Below are 20,000 nucleotides of genomic sequence, written 5' to 3'. Positions count from 1 at the left end.
TGAACTGCTGAGGCGTCCCGTGAGTCCTGAGCGGACCTCTGCTTCTGCTCCTGTATCCTCCGCCGCAGGGGACCGAACACTCGGACCACGGGCTCCACGGGCCCTTCACTCCTGAGCAGAGAGAGCATGGACATCACACACACACACACACACACACACACTCTTCACAGGAGGCTCTGAGTGCTTTAAACCATGTCTGCTAATATACCAGTGAAGTCATTTAGGTTCAGACAAACAATAAGCTTTTGGATGTGTTTATGTTTTCATTATTATAAATGTACACACACATGCACACACACACACAAATATAAAACACACACACATATACACACATGCACACACATATACACACACACACACACACACACACACACAAATATAAAACACACACACACACACACACAAATATAAAACACACACCCATACACATACATATATAAAACACACACACACACACTCACTCACACACACATATATATTTGTTTATATGTAATGTGTCGGTGCATGTGTGTGTATTATTCTTTATATTATATATATATATAATTATATGTAATTTTGTAATTATATGTAATTATATATATATATATATATATATATATATATAATTAATTTTTTTACTTTTCTTGTAATATATTATTTAACAATATATATTATATTAAAATTGAACAAAAAGTTGATCACAATAAATTAGTATTTTTTTTAGCACTGGGATATAATATTTTGCAGTAGTTTTTATTTTAAATTTTTATTTTTTTAAAGTTTAAGCAAATTTGCTGCTTTGCTCTATTTTATTCAGCCTATATGCATTCTTCAAAATGTGTTTTTTATTATATTAACTTTGTTTTTTATAAATATATGTGTGACTGTAAGTCACAGACTTTGATTTCCCCCGAAGGCGGACCGCTGGGGCCATTCAAGCTTTTATTATGTAACTCTTAACCCGTGGGCCGTGTCGTGATGGGGTCACCGCACCGAAACAAGGCGTAACGCTGCAGGTGTCCAGTCCGATGCGCTCTCCCTCGCACACGCGGCCGCCGAACGCCGGCGCCGGATTGGTTCCTGAGCGATAGCGGCGCCTGATGCCCACGTCACACGTCCGACTGCACGCGCTCCAGGACGTCCACTCGCTCCACCCACAGTCCACTGCAGAGAACAAGATCAGAAAACCCTGCCCACACTGAACAGAGGAAAACAGGACGTGGTGCGTGATCCTCACCGGGACAGGGCTCTGTCCCACACCGCATCTCTCCGTCCACACACGTGCTGTGAGCAGAAACAACACACAGGGGGCTGAACACATCTCTGCAAAAACAGCTTTTAAAACGTAAAGAGCGGTATATTTTATTATGCTATTTTTTTTTTACCCTAATCAAAATAACAGCAGTTTGATTGAGATTAACTGGAATGTACAACAAAAATAATTTAAAAAATAAATTATTTGTTTGTTTTTTGTTATTATATATATATATATATATATATATATATATATATATATATATATATATATATATATATATATGCAACTCTTTCCAACACTCATAAATGTCAGGAGAGGTATAACGCCGTGATTTATTCAAGACTATTTTAAAATCCATGCATTTTTTTAAGCTAAATATATGAAAAAAATGTATTGCTAAAAATGCATTAGTTGCAACAACGATGTCATAAAAATGACCGGTTTTCCATTTATTAGAGTCATATTCTGTAGTCTTTTTATGCACGTAAAAATCAGCAGGAAAACCTGTTTTTATCAATGCATACGTTAATAAAATGTAATGCAGCAATGCATACATCATTATTCTATTTAAATATTTAAGTGAATATTTAAGCACTTAAAAATACATTTTAAAAATGACAAATCTTGTCGGAAAAAAACGCATTATTTGATCAAAGATTATACAAATTGTGAAGCATTATTACAATTCAAAATAACTGTTTTCTACTCTAATATATTCCTGTGATCAAAACTAAATTTTCAGCACCATTACTTCAGTCGTCAGTCTTCAGAAATCATTGATAACATGATTTATTTTAAACAGAAATCTATATGAATGTATTTACTGTCACTTTTTAACGCGTCCCTGCTGAACGAAAATACTACTTAAGTAGCGCCGTCGAGTGATTAATTTCGATTTATTGCATCCAAAATAGACGTTTTTGTCTACACAATATATTTGTTTGTGCCGTGCATTTACATATTCATAAACATATAATACATAAATATATTTAATGCATAAACACAGCCTATTTTTCTTAAATAGGCATTACGTAAAGGAACAAAACTTTTATTTTGAAGTGATTAATCCTGATTAATGTGGAGTAAGTTACCAGTTGTTGCAGCCGTCGCCGGGCAGGCGGTCTCCCTGCATGTAGAGCGCTCCCTTGTGGTAACAGGGGCAGCGGCGGAGAGGCACACACGTGTTGTTGAACAGATAGAAACCCGGAGAACAGTAACAGCCGTCGTAGCACTCGGTGGCGCACTCCACCTCCGCCGCGGCGTCCAGACACACTCGAGGACACGCTCCGCCCTGAGCCAAGCACTGGGCCTTAGACAGGAAGCTCATGCCTTCGGGACACACTCCTGCAGCGCACACACACACACACACACACACACACTCGGGTCAAACGCGCACAGCAGCAGAAGCCACGCGGGCGTCTGAGGGATTTACCGGAGCAGGGTTGGACGTTGCAGTCTCGTGTCTGTATGTGCGGCCCGGGGCAGCCGAGGCCTCCGTAGAGCGGCGGGGGAGAGCTGCAGAAGCGCTCTCTCGTCTGAACGCCTGAGTCACACTCGGACGAACACACAGACCAGCTCGACCACGAGGACCAGCCGCCGTTCACTGCGGTCACACCAGAGACAGACGTCACACACACATAGAAATCAGAGCTTTTTTTTTTCATGGAAAAAATTTTTTTGTTATAGATTTACATTTTTTATTTAGATTTAAATGTCATATTTGTTTCCACTTTAACAAAGAATTAAATTATTTTCTGTTTGTAACATTTTAATTTTGTAACATATATTTTATTTTTATATATACAGTTCATTCATTTTAGAATCTTATTTTTATTCATTTTATTTAATAATTTTTTTATTGTGAATTAGCCATCTTTGATTTTTTTTTTACACTATATGATTTAATTTTTTTGTTACATTTTAACTATTTTTTTAATCTTTTTATATACTATTACTATCAGGTCTAAATGATTTTATTTTAGTTTTAGTTTTAGCTAAATTTTCATTTTATGTGCTTTTGTTTTTTTGTTTTGAATACTATACATATATACATATACATATATATATATATATATATATATATATATATATATATATATATATATTTTATATATATTTATATATGTATATATATATATATATTAATACTATATATATATATATATATATTTTATATTTATATATTTATTTTTTGTTTTTGATTAGTTTTTGTTCTAATTTTAGTAAGAGTTTTGTCATTTTTGATAGTCATTTTAATCATTTTATTTGAGTTAAATTTTTAAAAACTAGTTTGAGTTCAGTTTCCGTTTCGTCATTTTATTTCGGTTTTAATTTGAATAAAAAAATTGAAAGAGTTATATTGAATAGAAACGTTTGTACTAACTGTTAATAATAATAAAACTGTCAATAATAAGCTACATATGATATATTATTAATATGTATTTGAAGTGTTGTATGAATCTTGCTGTATATTTCAGCCATACTGATAAGCAGCGCTGCACTGATTTGTAGGGTGGCTGTAATCGTACCGGGGCAGTGGATGGCGTTGCAGGGCTCGTGTTCTTCCGCGTCTCCTCCACAGGAGCGTGTGTGGTTACAGCTCCTGAAGCGCCGCCTCAGGCCCACGGCGTCCACGTGACGGAAACACGTCTTACTGCAGTCGGACCACAGCGTCCACTCGCTCCAGGACAGCCCCTCGGGACCTGAACAGCTCACAGTCAGCGTCTGCTCTCACACTAGTGACGTACAGCGAGGGTGTGCGCTCAGACGTTACCCTCGGAGCAGGGCCCCGCGTGGCACCGCCGGGCCTCGGCAGAGTCTCCTTCGCACGGCTCCACCTTCAGCGCCGACACCGGACTCAGAGGAGACCTGTGCAATCGTTCGTTCACTCATTCGTAACTCGAATGACACGCGTGGGAATATGCATGCATTTTTTAAAGCCGATGAAAACGTGCATAAAAAGACTACAGAATATGACTTTGATAAACGGAAAACCATCACCTTCGTGACATCGTTGTTGGACTGGAAGCGGAATAAATAAGCTTTCCGTTGCATACGGTTTATTAGGATAGGACTTAAAATGGAAAATAATCTGAATATCGGGAAAGTCACTTTTAAAGTTGCACAAAGTTCTTGGCAGTGCATGTTACTATTCGAAAAGTAAGCTTTTATATATTTACAAGAGCAAATGTAAAAAATATGATTTCTGCTTAATGTCCTTGATGCTTTTCGAGTGCATTTTGATGCATTTGATGCTTCATGAGTTTTGATGCATGCATGCATTGTTGGCAATTTCTGCAGATATACCTGTGCTGCTTTGAATAACTATATAATCAAAACAGCTTACTGGTTGGTGCTGAAAACTGATTTATCCCGTATTGCTGGATATCGCTGCCTATGACTGCGTTCACCTGTAACGGTGCTGCACTCCTGTCCCGCAGCCGCTGTCACATGACGTCCACGAAGACCAGGCCGACCAATCACAACGAGCGACACAGCTGGATTCATCGCAGGTGACCCGGCCTTCTTTACACACACTGCGTGATTGGATGAACATCATTTAGCGCGTTTATAGCATTAAACCCTGCAGATCACCCGCTTATGCATCGACTGAATGCACTGACCACGTGCTGCAGCTGCCGTTACTGACTTCCTGTCCAGGCTGGACGACCGAACCCTCCCATAAACACTCACACTTACTGCCATTGACACAGCGGCCATCTTGCAGGAAGAGTCCAGGAGGACAATAACATCCTAAACAACAAAAGAACGATCATATATACAGAAATCATGTGTTATCATTTCTGTTTTGTATAATAATCATTTACTCATAAAATACAACATTAATATGGCTTTTCAAGTAATATTATTATATAAATATTAAAATAATTATTATTAAATTATATATATTTTAAAAAATAGAAATGTTTTATTATTACATTAAATTATTTGTTTGTATTAAAATAATACCTTTAATATAATAAATTAAATTAACATAAATTTATACATCGAATACATCGAAAATTAAAGCTTTTAGGTTACATAATAAATGTGCATATATATATATATATATATATATATATATATATATATATATATATAAAAATATATTTAATAATAATATAAACATAAGATATTTTTCTTAAATATATAAATGCATATATTTGTATTTATATATGCACATAATAAATATATACAGTACATTTATTTTGGATGTGATTAATTGCAATTAATTAAAATTAAAAATAAAAAATACACACACACACATATATATATATATATATATATATATATATATATATATATATATATATATATATATATATATATATATATATATATATATATTACAGTTAAAAATATTAGTTAAATACCATACTAGAGGACAATACATGATCTCTAAAATACTGATTAACTGTAATAAATGATTTTATTAACAGTCTTAAGATGGAGCTGAGTTTGTACCTGTGGTGCAGTTTAAGGTGCAGTTTCTCTCAGAATGGAGGTCAGAGCAGGTCACGGGACACGGGTCGATGTTTCCCGCCAAACAATCCGACTCCCGCACCAGGATCCTTCCTCCGGAGCAGCCTGCGGCAGACAAACATTCTGCATGAGCTCCCTGAAGCCGAGCGCCTCTCCCCGCAGCGTCCCCTGAGAAGGCTCACCGCTCTGTGCGTGTGTGTCCGGCCCGCAGGACTGCGTGTTACACGCCTGCGTCTGCCTGCTCATCCCCTCGCAGTCTCTCCCGCCGTTTTTGAGCGGAGGGTTGGAGCAGGTCCTGTTCCTCGCCGTCAGTCCTCCGCCGCACCGGACGTCACAGCCGGACCACTGCGTCCACTCCGACCACTGACCGTCCACTGAGCACACAGAAAACCATGAGCCCTGCGGTTCAGGGACTTTTAAGCATCATCATGTTTGCGGCTGACGATCCTTTTAGCTTCCTGTTTGATTAACGTTAATGACAGACAGCCCAAAAGTTCCCTAAACTTAAGATATAACAAATTAAGTTTGCATGCATAGTTAAATATATTTAGCTTTCAGTCCATCTGTGTATATGTGCACGTGTCTGTACAAATAAGCATGCTTCTAGATGTTTCATTACTATTGGGATCACTAGACGAGCGCTCAATGAACTCATTTTTGTAAAAATCGAACATTTATTTTTTACTTTTTTTGCCTGAAGCTCACAATCAGCCCGTGCGACATATTAAAAAAAATCCAAAAATTAGTTTTCTTTATAAACATGGATATGCACACGCAAAAAGCGACACAATTCAACTCTTTATAAAGGATATAATCAACACTTCACTTTGCATACTGACGATGCATCGATAAAAAAAATGATAATATTATATATTTTGATCTATAAAAAAAAAAAAAAAAAAAAAAAAAAAATATATATATATATATATATATATATATATATATATATATATATATATATATATATATATATATATATATATATATTTTAAGTATATTTTAAGTATATTTATATTAAGTATATTTTAAGTATATTTAAGTTTCTCTTAACCCCAATAGAGTTCATTCTAATAAATCTGATTATTTTAAATTTAATTGAATGATATATGCTATGTATATATATATATATATATATATATGAATTAAAATAAATTTAAAAAAAGTATTTTTTCAGTATTTTTAATGCACAAAATGTTTGCATATTCACAACAGTTCTATAATTATATATGGAATATAAACACAGATGTGAAATGCACTGTGAGTCTGTACCGGGACAGGCCTGCAGGAAACAGGCTCGGCTGTCGAACTGCGCTCCTCCGCAGGATCCACCGGGCCGGGCGTCCCTCAGCAGGGTCCTCTGGCGGAAGAGCGACCCCAGGCCGCACGAGGAGCTGCACTGACTCCAGGACGTCCAGGGAGACAGGATACAGTCGACTGCGGGACACAAACAGACCTCTCAGTCCCGGCCCGAGATCGGCGCCCGAGGTGTGTGTGTGTGTGTTTCTGGACTCACAGCAGTCGCTCTCGTCCGAGCCGTCGCCGCAGTCCCTGCGCAGGTCGCATCTCTTCTCCGAACTCACACACTCGCCGCTCCGGCAGCTGAACTGTTTGGAGGAGCAGCGTCTGGGAAGAAGGGGGCGCTGAGAGGGTGTGACGGAGCCTGAGGACAGAGAAGGACGGGTTTTCAGCTCGTCCTTCATGCATAACATAAAATACGCTCAAATGATAAATGTGCATCGCCAAAAAGTAAAACCTGAAGGAAAAAACATATTCTGATGTAATAATAAAACAAATACGAGGCAAAACAAAAAATTGTTCAAATAAAATCCTTAGCAATGCATGTTACTAATCAGAAATGACCTTACAAATGACATACACTAGTGTGCAGTTTTTTAAATAAGTTAACTATAATATAATATAATAACTATATAATCAGCACAGAGCGTTAATAAAAACATTTTCAAAATTCCAACTAATTTTGACCGTGTGGAAAAATAATTGCATTTTTTTTTAAGTAAATATAACATAATAAAAACTTAAAAATCATACGTGAACTTGAGAAATGTTGTCACGGTTGAAATAAAGTAAGTGCTGAAGTAGTAATAAATATGTAAATAAATACAAATATTTAAAATGGTCGCGCTGTTAAACGAAGCCCACAATTAATAAAAACGACAAATGCACATACCAAAATTACTAAAACAAAACATTAGAATAAAAAAATAATAATAATAATAATAATAACAATAAATGCAAAAATAAGCAAATTCAAAATATTACTAAATATTTTAACGGTACATAAATTATAATAATATATTAAATTAATTAAGTTAATGCTGGACTGGAAATCATTTTATCTCTGCATACTTGATTTACCTAAATGCATTAACGCTGCGCGCTGAAATAAAGTCATCGTTTAAAAGATAAAGCTCTTAAACAAGTTCGAGACACTTGACTGTAACTGAACCGCTCCGTTTAGTTTCTAAAGATGTTTCACCGCAGCGGTCTTCATCGGATCCGTCCGGACAGTCCTCGCGTCCGTCGCACACCACGGCAGCTTCAACGCAACCGAACGCCCTGCAGGAAAACTGGCCTTCCACGCACAGGATTCTGGGTAAACCGTCATCGGCGGGCGTAGGCGTATCCCAGGAGCCTTTGGGAAAACGCGTTACAGTGTGAACTATCGTTACGCAGCGGCGGCTGCCGGGTCGAACGCTCTGAACGCTCACCTGTCGTGTGGGAGAAGGGTGTAGCTACTCCTGGGCTGCCGTCCTGAGGACTCCGGGTGTGAAGTCCTGGGCGTCCGGTGGTGTAGTTATAGCGAGCAGGACTTCCTGTTGGGCCGCTCTGTAATCCTGGGACACCCGGCGGCGCTGTGGTCACTTTGGCGGTAGGGGTGACCGACTCATCTGAACAGAACCAGGAAAACAACCACTCTGGTGTTTGCAAACAACATTTTGTTTCTTCTCCTTGAAGTTGATAGAATATAAAATTGTTGTATAACGCGCTTTTAATAGATCACCCAGAAATGAAAATCGTCGTTTATTCACCCGCGAGTAGTTCTTTTTTTTTTTTGTGACGTTTTGAAAGAAGTTTGTGACCGGGCTGTTTTGGTCACTGTTGACTTCCATAGTAGGAGAAAAAAATACTATGGAAGTCAATGGTGACCCAAAACAATTTTTTTTTAAATACCTTGCTTTGTGTAAAGAATTGGAATAAATAGAGGGGGAATAAATGACAGCAGAGAATGCTATTTTTAAAATTATTTTAAACATATTAATTAACTATATTTTGTGCATATATTTTACAAATATTTAATTTTATTCAGAATGCAAAATAGTTTAAATTAATATATATATATATATATATATATATATATATATATATATATATATATATAATTAAAATGTGCATTAAAAATTGCATGGATTTTTTTTCACTGTTTGTTGACGGCAAGGTCATTATGGGTAACTAAAAATAACACCACAAACGTTTGAATAAATTCAATAAAAAAATGCGTTAAATTTTCATCTGGTTGCCATAGCAACATTTCTCATTTTCATTTAGTTTAACTCAAAGCACCAAAATGCACCAAATTAAAATTGGAACAAAAGCGTACGATTTAGGGACAGATGTTACTTTTAATAGTAAAAATGACAAATTGTGACTAAAATTTAAGCAAAAATTAAATGTTTTTAAAAAAAGGATGACAGTATACCGGTAATATGAAAAGAACATCGTATTACGGGGAGAGTTTGGGGTTTTAATGTGTGAAAAAGTCCATCATAACGTCACAAAAAAAAAGCAATTATCGTTAAAATGTGTTCTTGATGTGGAAGTAAAGCTAAAAGTGAGCAGACGTCACCTCCTCTACAGCCCAGCACCTCCACACGGAGATAGAAAGTGTGCCGAAACTCTACAGGAACGATCCGGAGGAACCGAGCCCGGACCAGTCTGTCCAGCCAGCGCGTGACGGGCGTCCGGCCGACCATCCTCACCTCGAATATCTGACACGGACACAACAGCGTGCATCACTCACAGGTTTAGACCTTCCACCATAACCACCGAGCCTGGGCTGGCTTACCTTCGGAAGAGAGCCTCTGTCTCCGGTCTCCGTGAAGTCGACGAAGCGCTCGTCCGGCGAGGCGAAGGTCAGCCTGTATTTGGTCAGGTATCCCCACGTGCGCTCGCTGCCCTGCGTCACGACGCCCGAAATCCACGTGGGCTCCAGGAAGTCCACCTGGAAATACGGGTGAGGGTCTCCGGGTAACGGACTCCACCCGGGCTCCATCACCATCCTGAGAGGGGACATTTACAAACACAACTGTGTCAGGCTACGTGCAAAAAAAAAAAAGTTGTGTGCTTCTTTATTTCATTTGCAAGATGCAATGATGCTCATATTTTGTCGGTTCCGTTTATAATCTGAACTCATCGTGAAGTACTCACACGTTGGGTACGACGTTGAGCCGGCCTGCGTCTGCGGGATTATTCTCTCTGTATGAGGACGAGGTCAGCTGACCGTAATGGACACGCCCATCCTCCAATCCCAGAGCAGAAGAACAGACACCTGATGAGCGACAGGCAGGTGAGAGTCAAGTTACTACAGTTTACTAAAACTTGCGATTAATCATATGCAAAATAAATGTTTTATAAAGGCTTACTTAATATATGCATGTATACTGTGTATGCTTCTTATGCATATAAATACAAATACATGTATATATTTAAGAGAAATAATCAATGTGTATATATTAAATATATTATTGAAATATATTATATATTTTATACACTAAATATATTATTAAATATATTTTATATGTAATAAAAATTTAATATATATATATTTATATATATATATATATATATATATATATATATATATATATATATATATATATATATTTTTATATATATATATATATTTAAAATTATATATATATATAATTATAATTATAAAATTAATTATATACTTTTAATATATATATATATATATATATATATATATATATATATATATATATATATATATATATATATATATATATATATAAACCAGAAAAAGTTTTGTTACCAGCTAAAATGTTAACTGGATAAAAAAATGAATAATATATATTTTAATAATATATCACATGAGTTCCTACCTTTCTGAGCAGGTCCTCCTTCCTAGGAAACGCAAAAAAAAATTATTGAACAATTTAAAATGTATTTCCAGGATTAATTACAAATATGTATCTGATATACAGCTGATAAACAAAAAAAAGCAAAACACACAACTGGACAGCAGAGGTCACAATAGTGCTGCTTAAGCTCTAGAAACATTTCTGCTATATTATATAAAAGAAAATAAGGCGTATTTAAGAAATGTTTTCTATTTGTTAAGCTATGTAAATATTGACATGATTTTTTATATTCATATTTTCATCATTTTTGAAGTGATATGGCTGCACTGGGTTGGCACGCTTGTTTTAAACAGGTTAAATCTCACGGTGGTGGTCCTGAGAGGGGCAGCGGTGGGGGTGACGTGGGTGATATTAGTGTGTTTACAGTCTCTCTCATCCGCTCCGTCAGGACAGTGAGGAAGTCCATCACAGCGGCGCTGCGCCTCAATACAACCCCCCGGGGGAGGACAGGAGAACTGACCCGACAGACAGACCCCGGGCCCTCTGCTGGGAGTTCCTGGACAAATAAATATTTATTTATTTATATTTATTTATTTCGTAAAAAACGGAAGCCTACTTTTATCAGAGTTTTGCACTGTGACATTATAAAAAAAAAATTCCCTTCGAATTATGACTATTTTTAATGGTGATTTTCATTTTAAATAAATGCATTATTGACATGCAGTATTTAAATCTGATGCAATTCCTTACATTTTGCTTCTGGGCTGAAATGTATTACAATTAGTGCTGTCAAATAATTGATCACATCCAAATTATAATTATAATGTGCGTGATTTGTGTATATTTATTATGTGTATAAAAATACACACACATACAGCATATTTTTATGTTTACATGTTTTTACACGTATGCATTTACATTCATCTAATTTAAATCATACATAAATATATTTAATATATAATCGTAACACATTTTTATTAAATATATACGTGCACTTTTATTTTGGATCTAACAATTAATCACGGTTAATCGTTTGACAGCACTAATTGTAATAATTAACAATATATTTTCAAGCTTGATAAAACAACAAACAAACAAACAAAATCAAGGTCTGAAGATATTACAGATATCTACGACCACAGCTGTTATTTTATAGTATCATTAATATACCATTATAATATTTATTAATATTTTAATTACTTATTATATATATATATATATATATATATAATATAAAATATATATAATAATAAATAATATAAAAAAAAATTAAATTGTTTAATTTGTTTTTAATTTAGTTTTCATTTAAGTTTTAGTAATTTTTATTATTATTTTTATTAGAAAATGGGAACTAAAAAAACTAAATCTAAGCTAAAACTTCATATTTTTAAATTTAAATTATCGTGGATTTTTACTAATATTTTGTGCTGTTGTTAATGGTAGTAACACTGGTACCCACCGCAGTTGAGTTCGTCTGTCCCGTCACCGCAGTCGTCGATCCCGTCACACAGCGCTCCTTGTGGACCAGCAGGAACACAGCGGCCATTACCGCATTGAAACTCGCTTTCTTTACAGGGACGCAGCGGCGGGATGGGGGTCGACCACGCATGCTCTGATGGGAATGAGGGGAATTTTAGATGCATTTCAGACACCTAAAATGTAATGGAGAAGGAAACTGAAGATACCATCAGTACAGCCCATGACTTCGGCTCTCAGATAGATTCCATTCTGAAAATCATGAGGCAGAATTCGTATGAAGCGAGCCGACACCATCCGATCCAGACGGGCCAAAGCTATGCCACGGTCGTCGCTGTTCCCCAGAAACACCTGAAAGAAACGAATACATACACCTGTTTCTTAAAGGTGCAGTATGTAATATTGACAGCTAGTGGTTGAAATGGGTACTGCAGTACAAATACCTTCATACAAAATTAGCCTACACAAAATATTTTTTTCTGTCTTTGAGAGGGCTTGTCGGGGAAAACAGAAAAGAGCAATGTGTCTGTAGTGTTTTGAAGTGATTTTGAGTGATTGTACGTCACCTTCGCTTTGGGTCTGGCGTCTGTGATCAGCTCTTTATATGTGAACCACTGATGACCGTCGCTGCTGAACTGCAGATAGAAGCTGGAAACAAACGTGTCAAACACACCACCACCCTGCGTCAAAACACCTGCAACACCAAGCAAATAACCAACACGTTACGTTTATTAAACTTTATTATGGAATGCAAAGTTATGGTCTTGCATCATATTTCAGCACCAGAAAAACGACTAAGAACAACCCGGCAAATGCCAAGAGAACTCCACAAAATGCCTCTAGCAACAACAATGTTCTAGTGATTACCCATGAGCTGCCTAGCAATGCCTCATCAACCATCCAGAATTCCCTAGAAACTACACAGCTCCACCCTAGCAACCACACCAATAAACCTAGAAACAACCTAGAAATGCCCTTGTAATCACCCAGCACACCCTAGAAAGCACACATCAAAGCCCCAGCAACCACCATCTAGGAACCACACAGCAACACATAGCAACTTGTTAGTAACTGCCTAGCAACCTCCTGCAAAACCTCATGAACCACCCTGAATACCTTAGCAACCACCTAATAACACCACAGCAACCACCATAAACCCTAGTAACTACATAGCAACACCCTGGCAACCACACAGCAATCACCCAAACCATCCAAGCAACTGATTAGCAACCTCCTAGTAACAACAAAACAACACTCTATCAACCAACATGAACAGCCTAGCAACCGCCTAATTACCACTATGAACCGTAGCAACCACTTTGATCACCATAGCAACCTCCTAGTAAACACATAACAACACCCTAGCATCCACTCTGTGCACCCTACTATAGCAACCTCCTAGTAACTAAATATGCAACCCTAGCAACCACTAAGAATGCCTCAGCACTCACCTGGTAACCACTCTGAAAACCCTACTGTAACAACCTCCTAGTAACCACATAACAACACCTTAGCAACCTCCTAGTAACCACATCACAACACCTTAGCAATCACCCTGTGCACCCTACAGCAAGCTCCTAGCAACTAAATAGCAACACCCTAGCAACCCCCCAGAACACTTCAGCATCCCTCTGATAACAACCCTGAAAACCCTACTGTAGCAACCTCCTAGTAATTACACAGCAACACCCTAGCAACCACCCTGAACACCCTAGCAACCTCCTGGTAACCACATAACAACACCTTAGCAATCACCCTGTGCACCCTACAGCAAGCTCCTAGCAACTAAATAGCAACACCCTAGCAACCACCCAGAACACCTCAGCAACCAACCGGTAACCACCCTGAAAACCCTTAGTAACCACAAAGCAACACCCTAGTAACCACCCTGAAGCCTACTGCTGACTGCTCACACAGCAAAATGTACTAATTATTATCATTATTATTTATGCTTTTTGCAGACTGTAACTTGTAAATGCAATTCATTTAAACACAAAGCATTGTTACGTCACTAAAGTCCACTGAAATGAAGAGCAGGGAAATATGATCGTGATTCTGTATGCAGTTAAAGGAGCTGCAGCCAGTGACCTGTGATGTTGTAGTGTCTGAGCAGGTCTATCTGGAGGTACGGCCCTTGGGACGAGTGTCTGTGCTCCTCAGGGGCCCCGGGCGGGAGCTCTCTGTACTCCTCCGGCTCCGGGCTCCAGCCCTGCAGGTCGCTGTGAGGGTCCCGGGCGTGCAGGTGTCCCGCCGACGGAGGGTGACCGGGCTGATGGGACGAGGCGCTGAAACTGCTGGCGGGGAGCGACTGAACGCCCAGAGCAGACCAACACTCATCTATAAAACAACACACAGAATACACACAGAGTTCAGATTCAAAGCAGTGAAGACACCTTTATACTATACCATACACATGAAGGACGCTAGTCAGAAGAAGTCGTACAGCATTTTCACATTTAAAGAACTTTCATAGTAACAATGTGCATTTGCAAGCTTTTTTTACTTTCCCCTCAAAAGCTACAGAATACATGTTTCTCAAGATACAATAAATGTACAGTTTAAATGAATATAGGATGAATATGTAAGCATCTAAAATAGAATTTAGGACAGTATAAAATCTTTTTATTTTTCAAAGCTTTGCAGTTGAACTATAATAGGCCCATATCTAAACTATGTGGTTTTTTTCAAGCATTCGGAGACATTATTAACTGAACAATTAAAATATTTTCTGGAAATAAATAATATTTCTTCTTTTCAGTCTGGATTTAGAAAGCAGATCACAAAATTGTGGCACTACCTCAAATTAAGTTAACATATTTTATACGTGTTAATTTCATTTTTAAAGTAATAGAAATGCATAAACAATATTAAAATGTAAATATCTACTATTTAAACACTATTTAAAGTAAATTTTTTAATAGCTGGTAAACTAATAAAACAATTATAGTTTCAAGCAGTATATTAGTTATTATGTCACACTTTGAGAGAAGTCAGTAAAAATAGCACGTCTTATTATTTTATTTAAATTTTTTTTTTTATGTGCATTTTAATTACACATTGTATTTTGCGCTTTTGGGTTACAGGGGATAATGGATAATGCCGTGGCATTTTTTCTAGCTATTTTCCTTAAAATCGATCAAACTACAAACAAGATGCATCCTAAAGGAATCAAAAAATCTTCTGATTTCCCCCTGTTCTGTTATTTAGATGGAAAATGTTTGGCTTTTTATTGTTTGAGTCAAAAGTGGCCAAATAAAGTTGGGCTTGTTTGGCGCTTTTTTGGAAGAAGAGGTCGCTAGGGTCGTTTAAAGTTGCTCTGTGTAGCAACAAAAGCGCTACAGGACTGGTACCGAGGTGTGTTGGAATGAAACTGACCTGCAGGAGGCAGAGGGTACGTGGGGACGGTCGGGGGGCCCCCTGGTGGTGCGGAGGGCCCCGGGGTTACTGGCAGGGTCACGGGTGTAGAGGTCACGATAGCGCTGCCGTTGCCTGACAGTGAATGAACGTCAGCGTTATGAATGCAAAAACCACTAGCAGAAAATAACAGATATGACAGATATGCTAGACCTTTTTCTGCACAATAGCAACACTCGTCTTCTTCCCCTGGAGTCAGAATATGACCCTGAACCGGAGAAAGAAAAGGTTAAACCTGAACATGCAATACCAAGGATGATTGTTAGTTATGACATTAAAGAGTAATATATAGCATTTATTAATAAATAATCATTTACTGATAAAATATACAACATTTTAGCTCATTTTTAGTCCGTTTAAAAAATCTACACACATGCACACACGCACATTCGGTCTTTATAATGTGATAAATACCAGGCACACACACACACACACACACACGCACAGACGCACACACACACACGCACGCACACACACACACACACACGCATATGCACACACACACGCACACACACACACACACAGGCACACACACACACACACACACACACACACACACACCACATATGCACACACACACGCACACACACACACACACACACACACACACACACACACACACACACACACACACACACACACACACACACACACACATTCACATGTCTTTATAATGTGATAAATACACACACACACACACACACACACACACACACACACACACACACACACACACACACACACACACACATACACACACACACACACACGCACACACACACGCACACACACACGCACATTCGGTCTTTATAATGTGATAAATACACACACACACACACGCACACACACACGCACACACACACACACGCACACACACACACACACCACACATACACACACACACACACACACACACACACACACACACACACACACACACACACACACACACACACACACACACACACACATACACACACACACACACACACACACACACACACACACACACACACACACACACACACACACACACACACACACCTGTGGGCATCCAGTGGCAGTGTAAGGGCAGTACGGGACACACTGCACCGTGAGGTTGGGCAAACACTGGCACATGTGACACTGACCGCCTTTCCAGCGCTCGCCCACCGCACGCGTGTGTCCGTGATCTTCACACTCGCCGCACGGCTCCGTCTGACAGCTGAGAACACACACGCGGCATGAAAACACACGCACGAGACATGCCAAAGAGCGCAGGTTCTAGGGAAAGCTTGCACTAATCGTCTGTATAAAGCAAGCAGTTGCAATCTGCTGAATGCATTAATACTATTAATCCAAACATCTGCTGTAGCTGAACGGCTCGTGTGTGTTTTACATTTAACAGACATTCAGGATGCATTGCAACATGTTAATACTAACCGTCGAGCTTTCCGGTAAATCCCACGGCATTGCCGGCCGTTGCCGTGTTTTGAGGGGTTGTTGGGGCTGCGGAAGGACCACTGGACGCTCTGGACTCCACACGGACCCAAACACTCGCCCCACTGAGACCAGGACGACCAGCCACAGTGAACTGATGAAAACACGGGAAAATCAGAACGATTGAGCAAAAGCGTGTAGCCAATGATGGCTTTGCTGGTATCACTGATATTAAAAAAAACAAATGCATTTGTTACAGATGGGTACATGAGAAATCTGTAAATATTTGTGATTAAAAAAATCATTTATTAAATTGAATAAACAAACAAACAAAAAAAACAACAAGAGCAAAATAAAAAAATTATATATAATATATATATTTAATACATTTTATTTGTTTACCTGCATGTAAAGCGAACATTAACCAAACCCTTGTGAAATTAAATAAAAATTACAATTATTAATCAATTAAAAACATAAATAAAAGGAAGAATATTTTTAATACGACTTAATACGGCTGACTTATATTTTACAGTAAAAGAACATTTTTAAAACAACTTAAAATATAATTAAATATTTTTATTATTTAAAATTAGTATAAATAATAATTAAAAATTAAATTAAAAGAATGATTTAACAAGTATTATCAAGAAAGCATGCAATAAACAAATTAACAATTTTTTGATTGCTAAAAATAATTATTAAAATAATACAAAATGTAACTAATTTACTTAAATGAAACCCTTTCAAATAAAACATGTTATTAAATATTTTATATGTCATGAGAGCATTAACTGAGATCAGAGATGTGTGAATGTTTTATTAAATGACCACTGAATGATGTATATCTGAAAGTATAAGGTTTTCTTGCGGGGATAAGGCATGCCGTTTGGTCAGTATACAAAAATATGTGTGTGTGTGTGTGTGTGTGTGTGTTCACCTGAGCACTCTGGGTTGGTGTGACAGCGCTGGGCTCGTCCTCGCTCACACACACACACGTCACAGCCCACTTTGACCTGCTGACCGGGCCAGTATCGAACCCCAGACACCTCACACACACACTCCTCCGGCCGGACACACTGCTGCTCGTGATTCATGACCTTCCCGTCAGGACACCAGCAGCCTGACGCAACACACCGGAGCCAAACAGCAAACAGTACATCAAAACAATACTGTTTCTGTAAAACAACAATCTTCTGCATTTATGAAAGGCCCTCGGTGATGACTGTGGTTAACGACTCACCTGTGAAACACCCGGAGTTGAGGTCACATGTTGCCGCCCCGGATACGTGAGCGCAGGTCAAAGGGCACGGAGCACAGCTGTGTCTGACGAGGCCCGCAGGACAGGAGACGTTAGAGCAGCCATCCTGAGGACACGGCTCTGAAAAACACATCTGTGCTCAGAGCAGACCTGCACCGCTGTATACTGTACATCACTAAAACACTGAAACACTGCTCTGAGACTGAAAATAAAATATTAAATATAAAATATTGTTCGGTAAATCTGATTCTAGATAGTTTTTTTTGTGATGTTATTTTATTAATATATATATATATATATATATATATATATATATATATATATATATATATATATATATATATATATATATATATATATATATATATATATATATATATATATATATATATATATATATATATATATATATATATATATATTTTAAATATATTATATATTTTTTTCTGTTTTCATTTTAATCTTATTAATGTTTTTACTAAATATTTTTACTTAATTTATGAACAACTATGGACATAGAAAGTATTATTTATTTTAGCTTTTTTTTTATTACATGTTTAATAAAAAATAATTTTTTTGAAATTTTTTGATTTTATTTTATTTTAAAATGTATTTTCAGTTTACAGAAATAACCTGTGGTAATATATATATATATATATATATATATATATATATATATTACAATCTATATGGACATAGAAAGTATTATTTATTTTAGCTTTTGACATTTTATTACATCAAGTTAAAAATGAAAGCTATAATAAAAAAATAATTTTTGAAATTAATTTTGAAATTATTTTATTTTATTTTAAATGTATTTTCAGTTTACAGAAATAACCTGTATATTGATATATATAATATATATATATATATATATATATATATATATATATATATATATATACACACACATAAATAATAATTCTAAATCATAAATAAAAGGAAGAATATTTTTAATATGACTTAATATGGCTGACTAATAATTAAGGATATTTTACAGTAAAGGAACATTTTTAAAGCAACTTAAAATATAATTTAAAATTTATATTATATCATTTTATATATATAATCGCTACAATACTAAGATTATATTTGTTCATAATAGACTACAGTCAATTAAAATCAATTGACATGTTCCAAAAAAGGCCAAGATGGCTATAAATGGAGGTAGACCAGCTAAACCAGTGTGATTGAACTTAAGCGGTTTATCTGCTCTGGTTCTTACTGATGTCGGTAGTCAGGTTGGTTTCTCCAGGAAGTTCTGCGCAGCTTCTGCCTCCGTTCTGAGGTGGAAAACACTCTCTCTGTCGAACTTCAACACCGCCACAGTCTGTACTGCAGTTAGACCACGTGACCCACGGCAGCCAGCGGCCATCGACTGTCAGACGGAAGAGAGAGCTTAACATCTGTCAGCAGAACACTGATGCATCAGGTGTGTGTGTGTGTGTGTGTGTGTGTGTGTGTGTGTGTGTGTGTGTGTGTGTGTGTGTGTGTGTGTGTGTGTGTGTGTGTGTGTGTGTGTGTGTGTGTGTGTGTGTGTGTGTGTGTGTGTGTGAGTGTGTGTGTGTGTGTTACCGGGGCAGGCGGTGGA

The 20,000-nt window shown here is 37.2% G+C and overlaps 1 protein-coding gene across 1 annotated transcript in view; it reads right to left on the bottom strand.

Annotated features, from left to right (window-relative positions):
• The window catches only part of sspo (SCO-spondin), a 91,866-nt gene that overhangs the window by 42,090 nt on the left and 29,776 nt on the right, over positions 1-20,000 (bottom strand). Inside the window, 32 exon segments of the mRNA XM_043227054.1 lie at positions 1-111; positions 973-1,143; positions 1,217-1,263; positions 2,329-2,581; positions 2,670-2,840; positions 3,766-3,939; positions 4,011-4,105; positions 4,648-4,773; positions 4,861-4,990; positions 5,702-5,824; positions 5,902-6,093; positions 6,989-7,153; positions 7,233-7,379; positions 8,217-8,372; positions 8,449-8,628; positions 9,585-9,726; positions 9,804-10,017; positions 10,166-10,286; positions 10,861-10,882; positions 11,205-11,395; positions 12,299-12,451; positions 12,525-12,666; positions 12,882-13,009; positions 14,404-14,652; positions 15,691-15,804; positions 15,883-15,937; positions 16,774-16,933; positions 17,152-17,302; positions 18,089-18,271; positions 18,392-18,529; positions 19,635-19,787; positions 19,985-20,000. The exon segment at positions 1-111 is cut by the window's left edge and continues 24 nt beyond it; the exon segment at positions 19,985-20,000 is cut by the window's right edge and continues 195 nt beyond it. Coding sequence (XP_043082989.1) covers positions 1-111; positions 973-1,143; positions 1,217-1,263; positions 2,329-2,581; positions 2,670-2,840; positions 3,766-3,939; positions 4,011-4,105; positions 4,648-4,773; positions 4,861-4,990; positions 5,702-5,824; positions 5,902-6,093; positions 6,989-7,153; positions 7,233-7,379; positions 8,217-8,372; positions 8,449-8,628; positions 9,585-9,726; positions 9,804-10,017; positions 10,166-10,286; positions 10,861-10,882; positions 11,205-11,395; positions 12,299-12,451; positions 12,525-12,666; positions 12,882-13,009; positions 14,404-14,652; positions 15,691-15,804; positions 15,883-15,937; positions 16,774-16,933; positions 17,152-17,302; positions 18,089-18,271; positions 18,392-18,529; positions 19,635-19,787; positions 19,985-20,000 — 4,573 coding nt within the window.

The sequence above is a fragment of the Puntigrus tetrazona genome, chromosome 24 (assembly GCF_018831695.1).
Source record: "Puntigrus tetrazona isolate hp1 chromosome 24, ASM1883169v1, whole genome shotgun sequence".
NCBI lineage: Eukaryota > Metazoa > Chordata > Actinopteri > Cypriniformes > Cyprinidae > Puntigrus > Puntigrus tetrazona.
The sequence above is the reverse complement of the archived record's forward strand: the minus strand, read 5'-3'. Positions and strand labels throughout refer to the sequence as shown.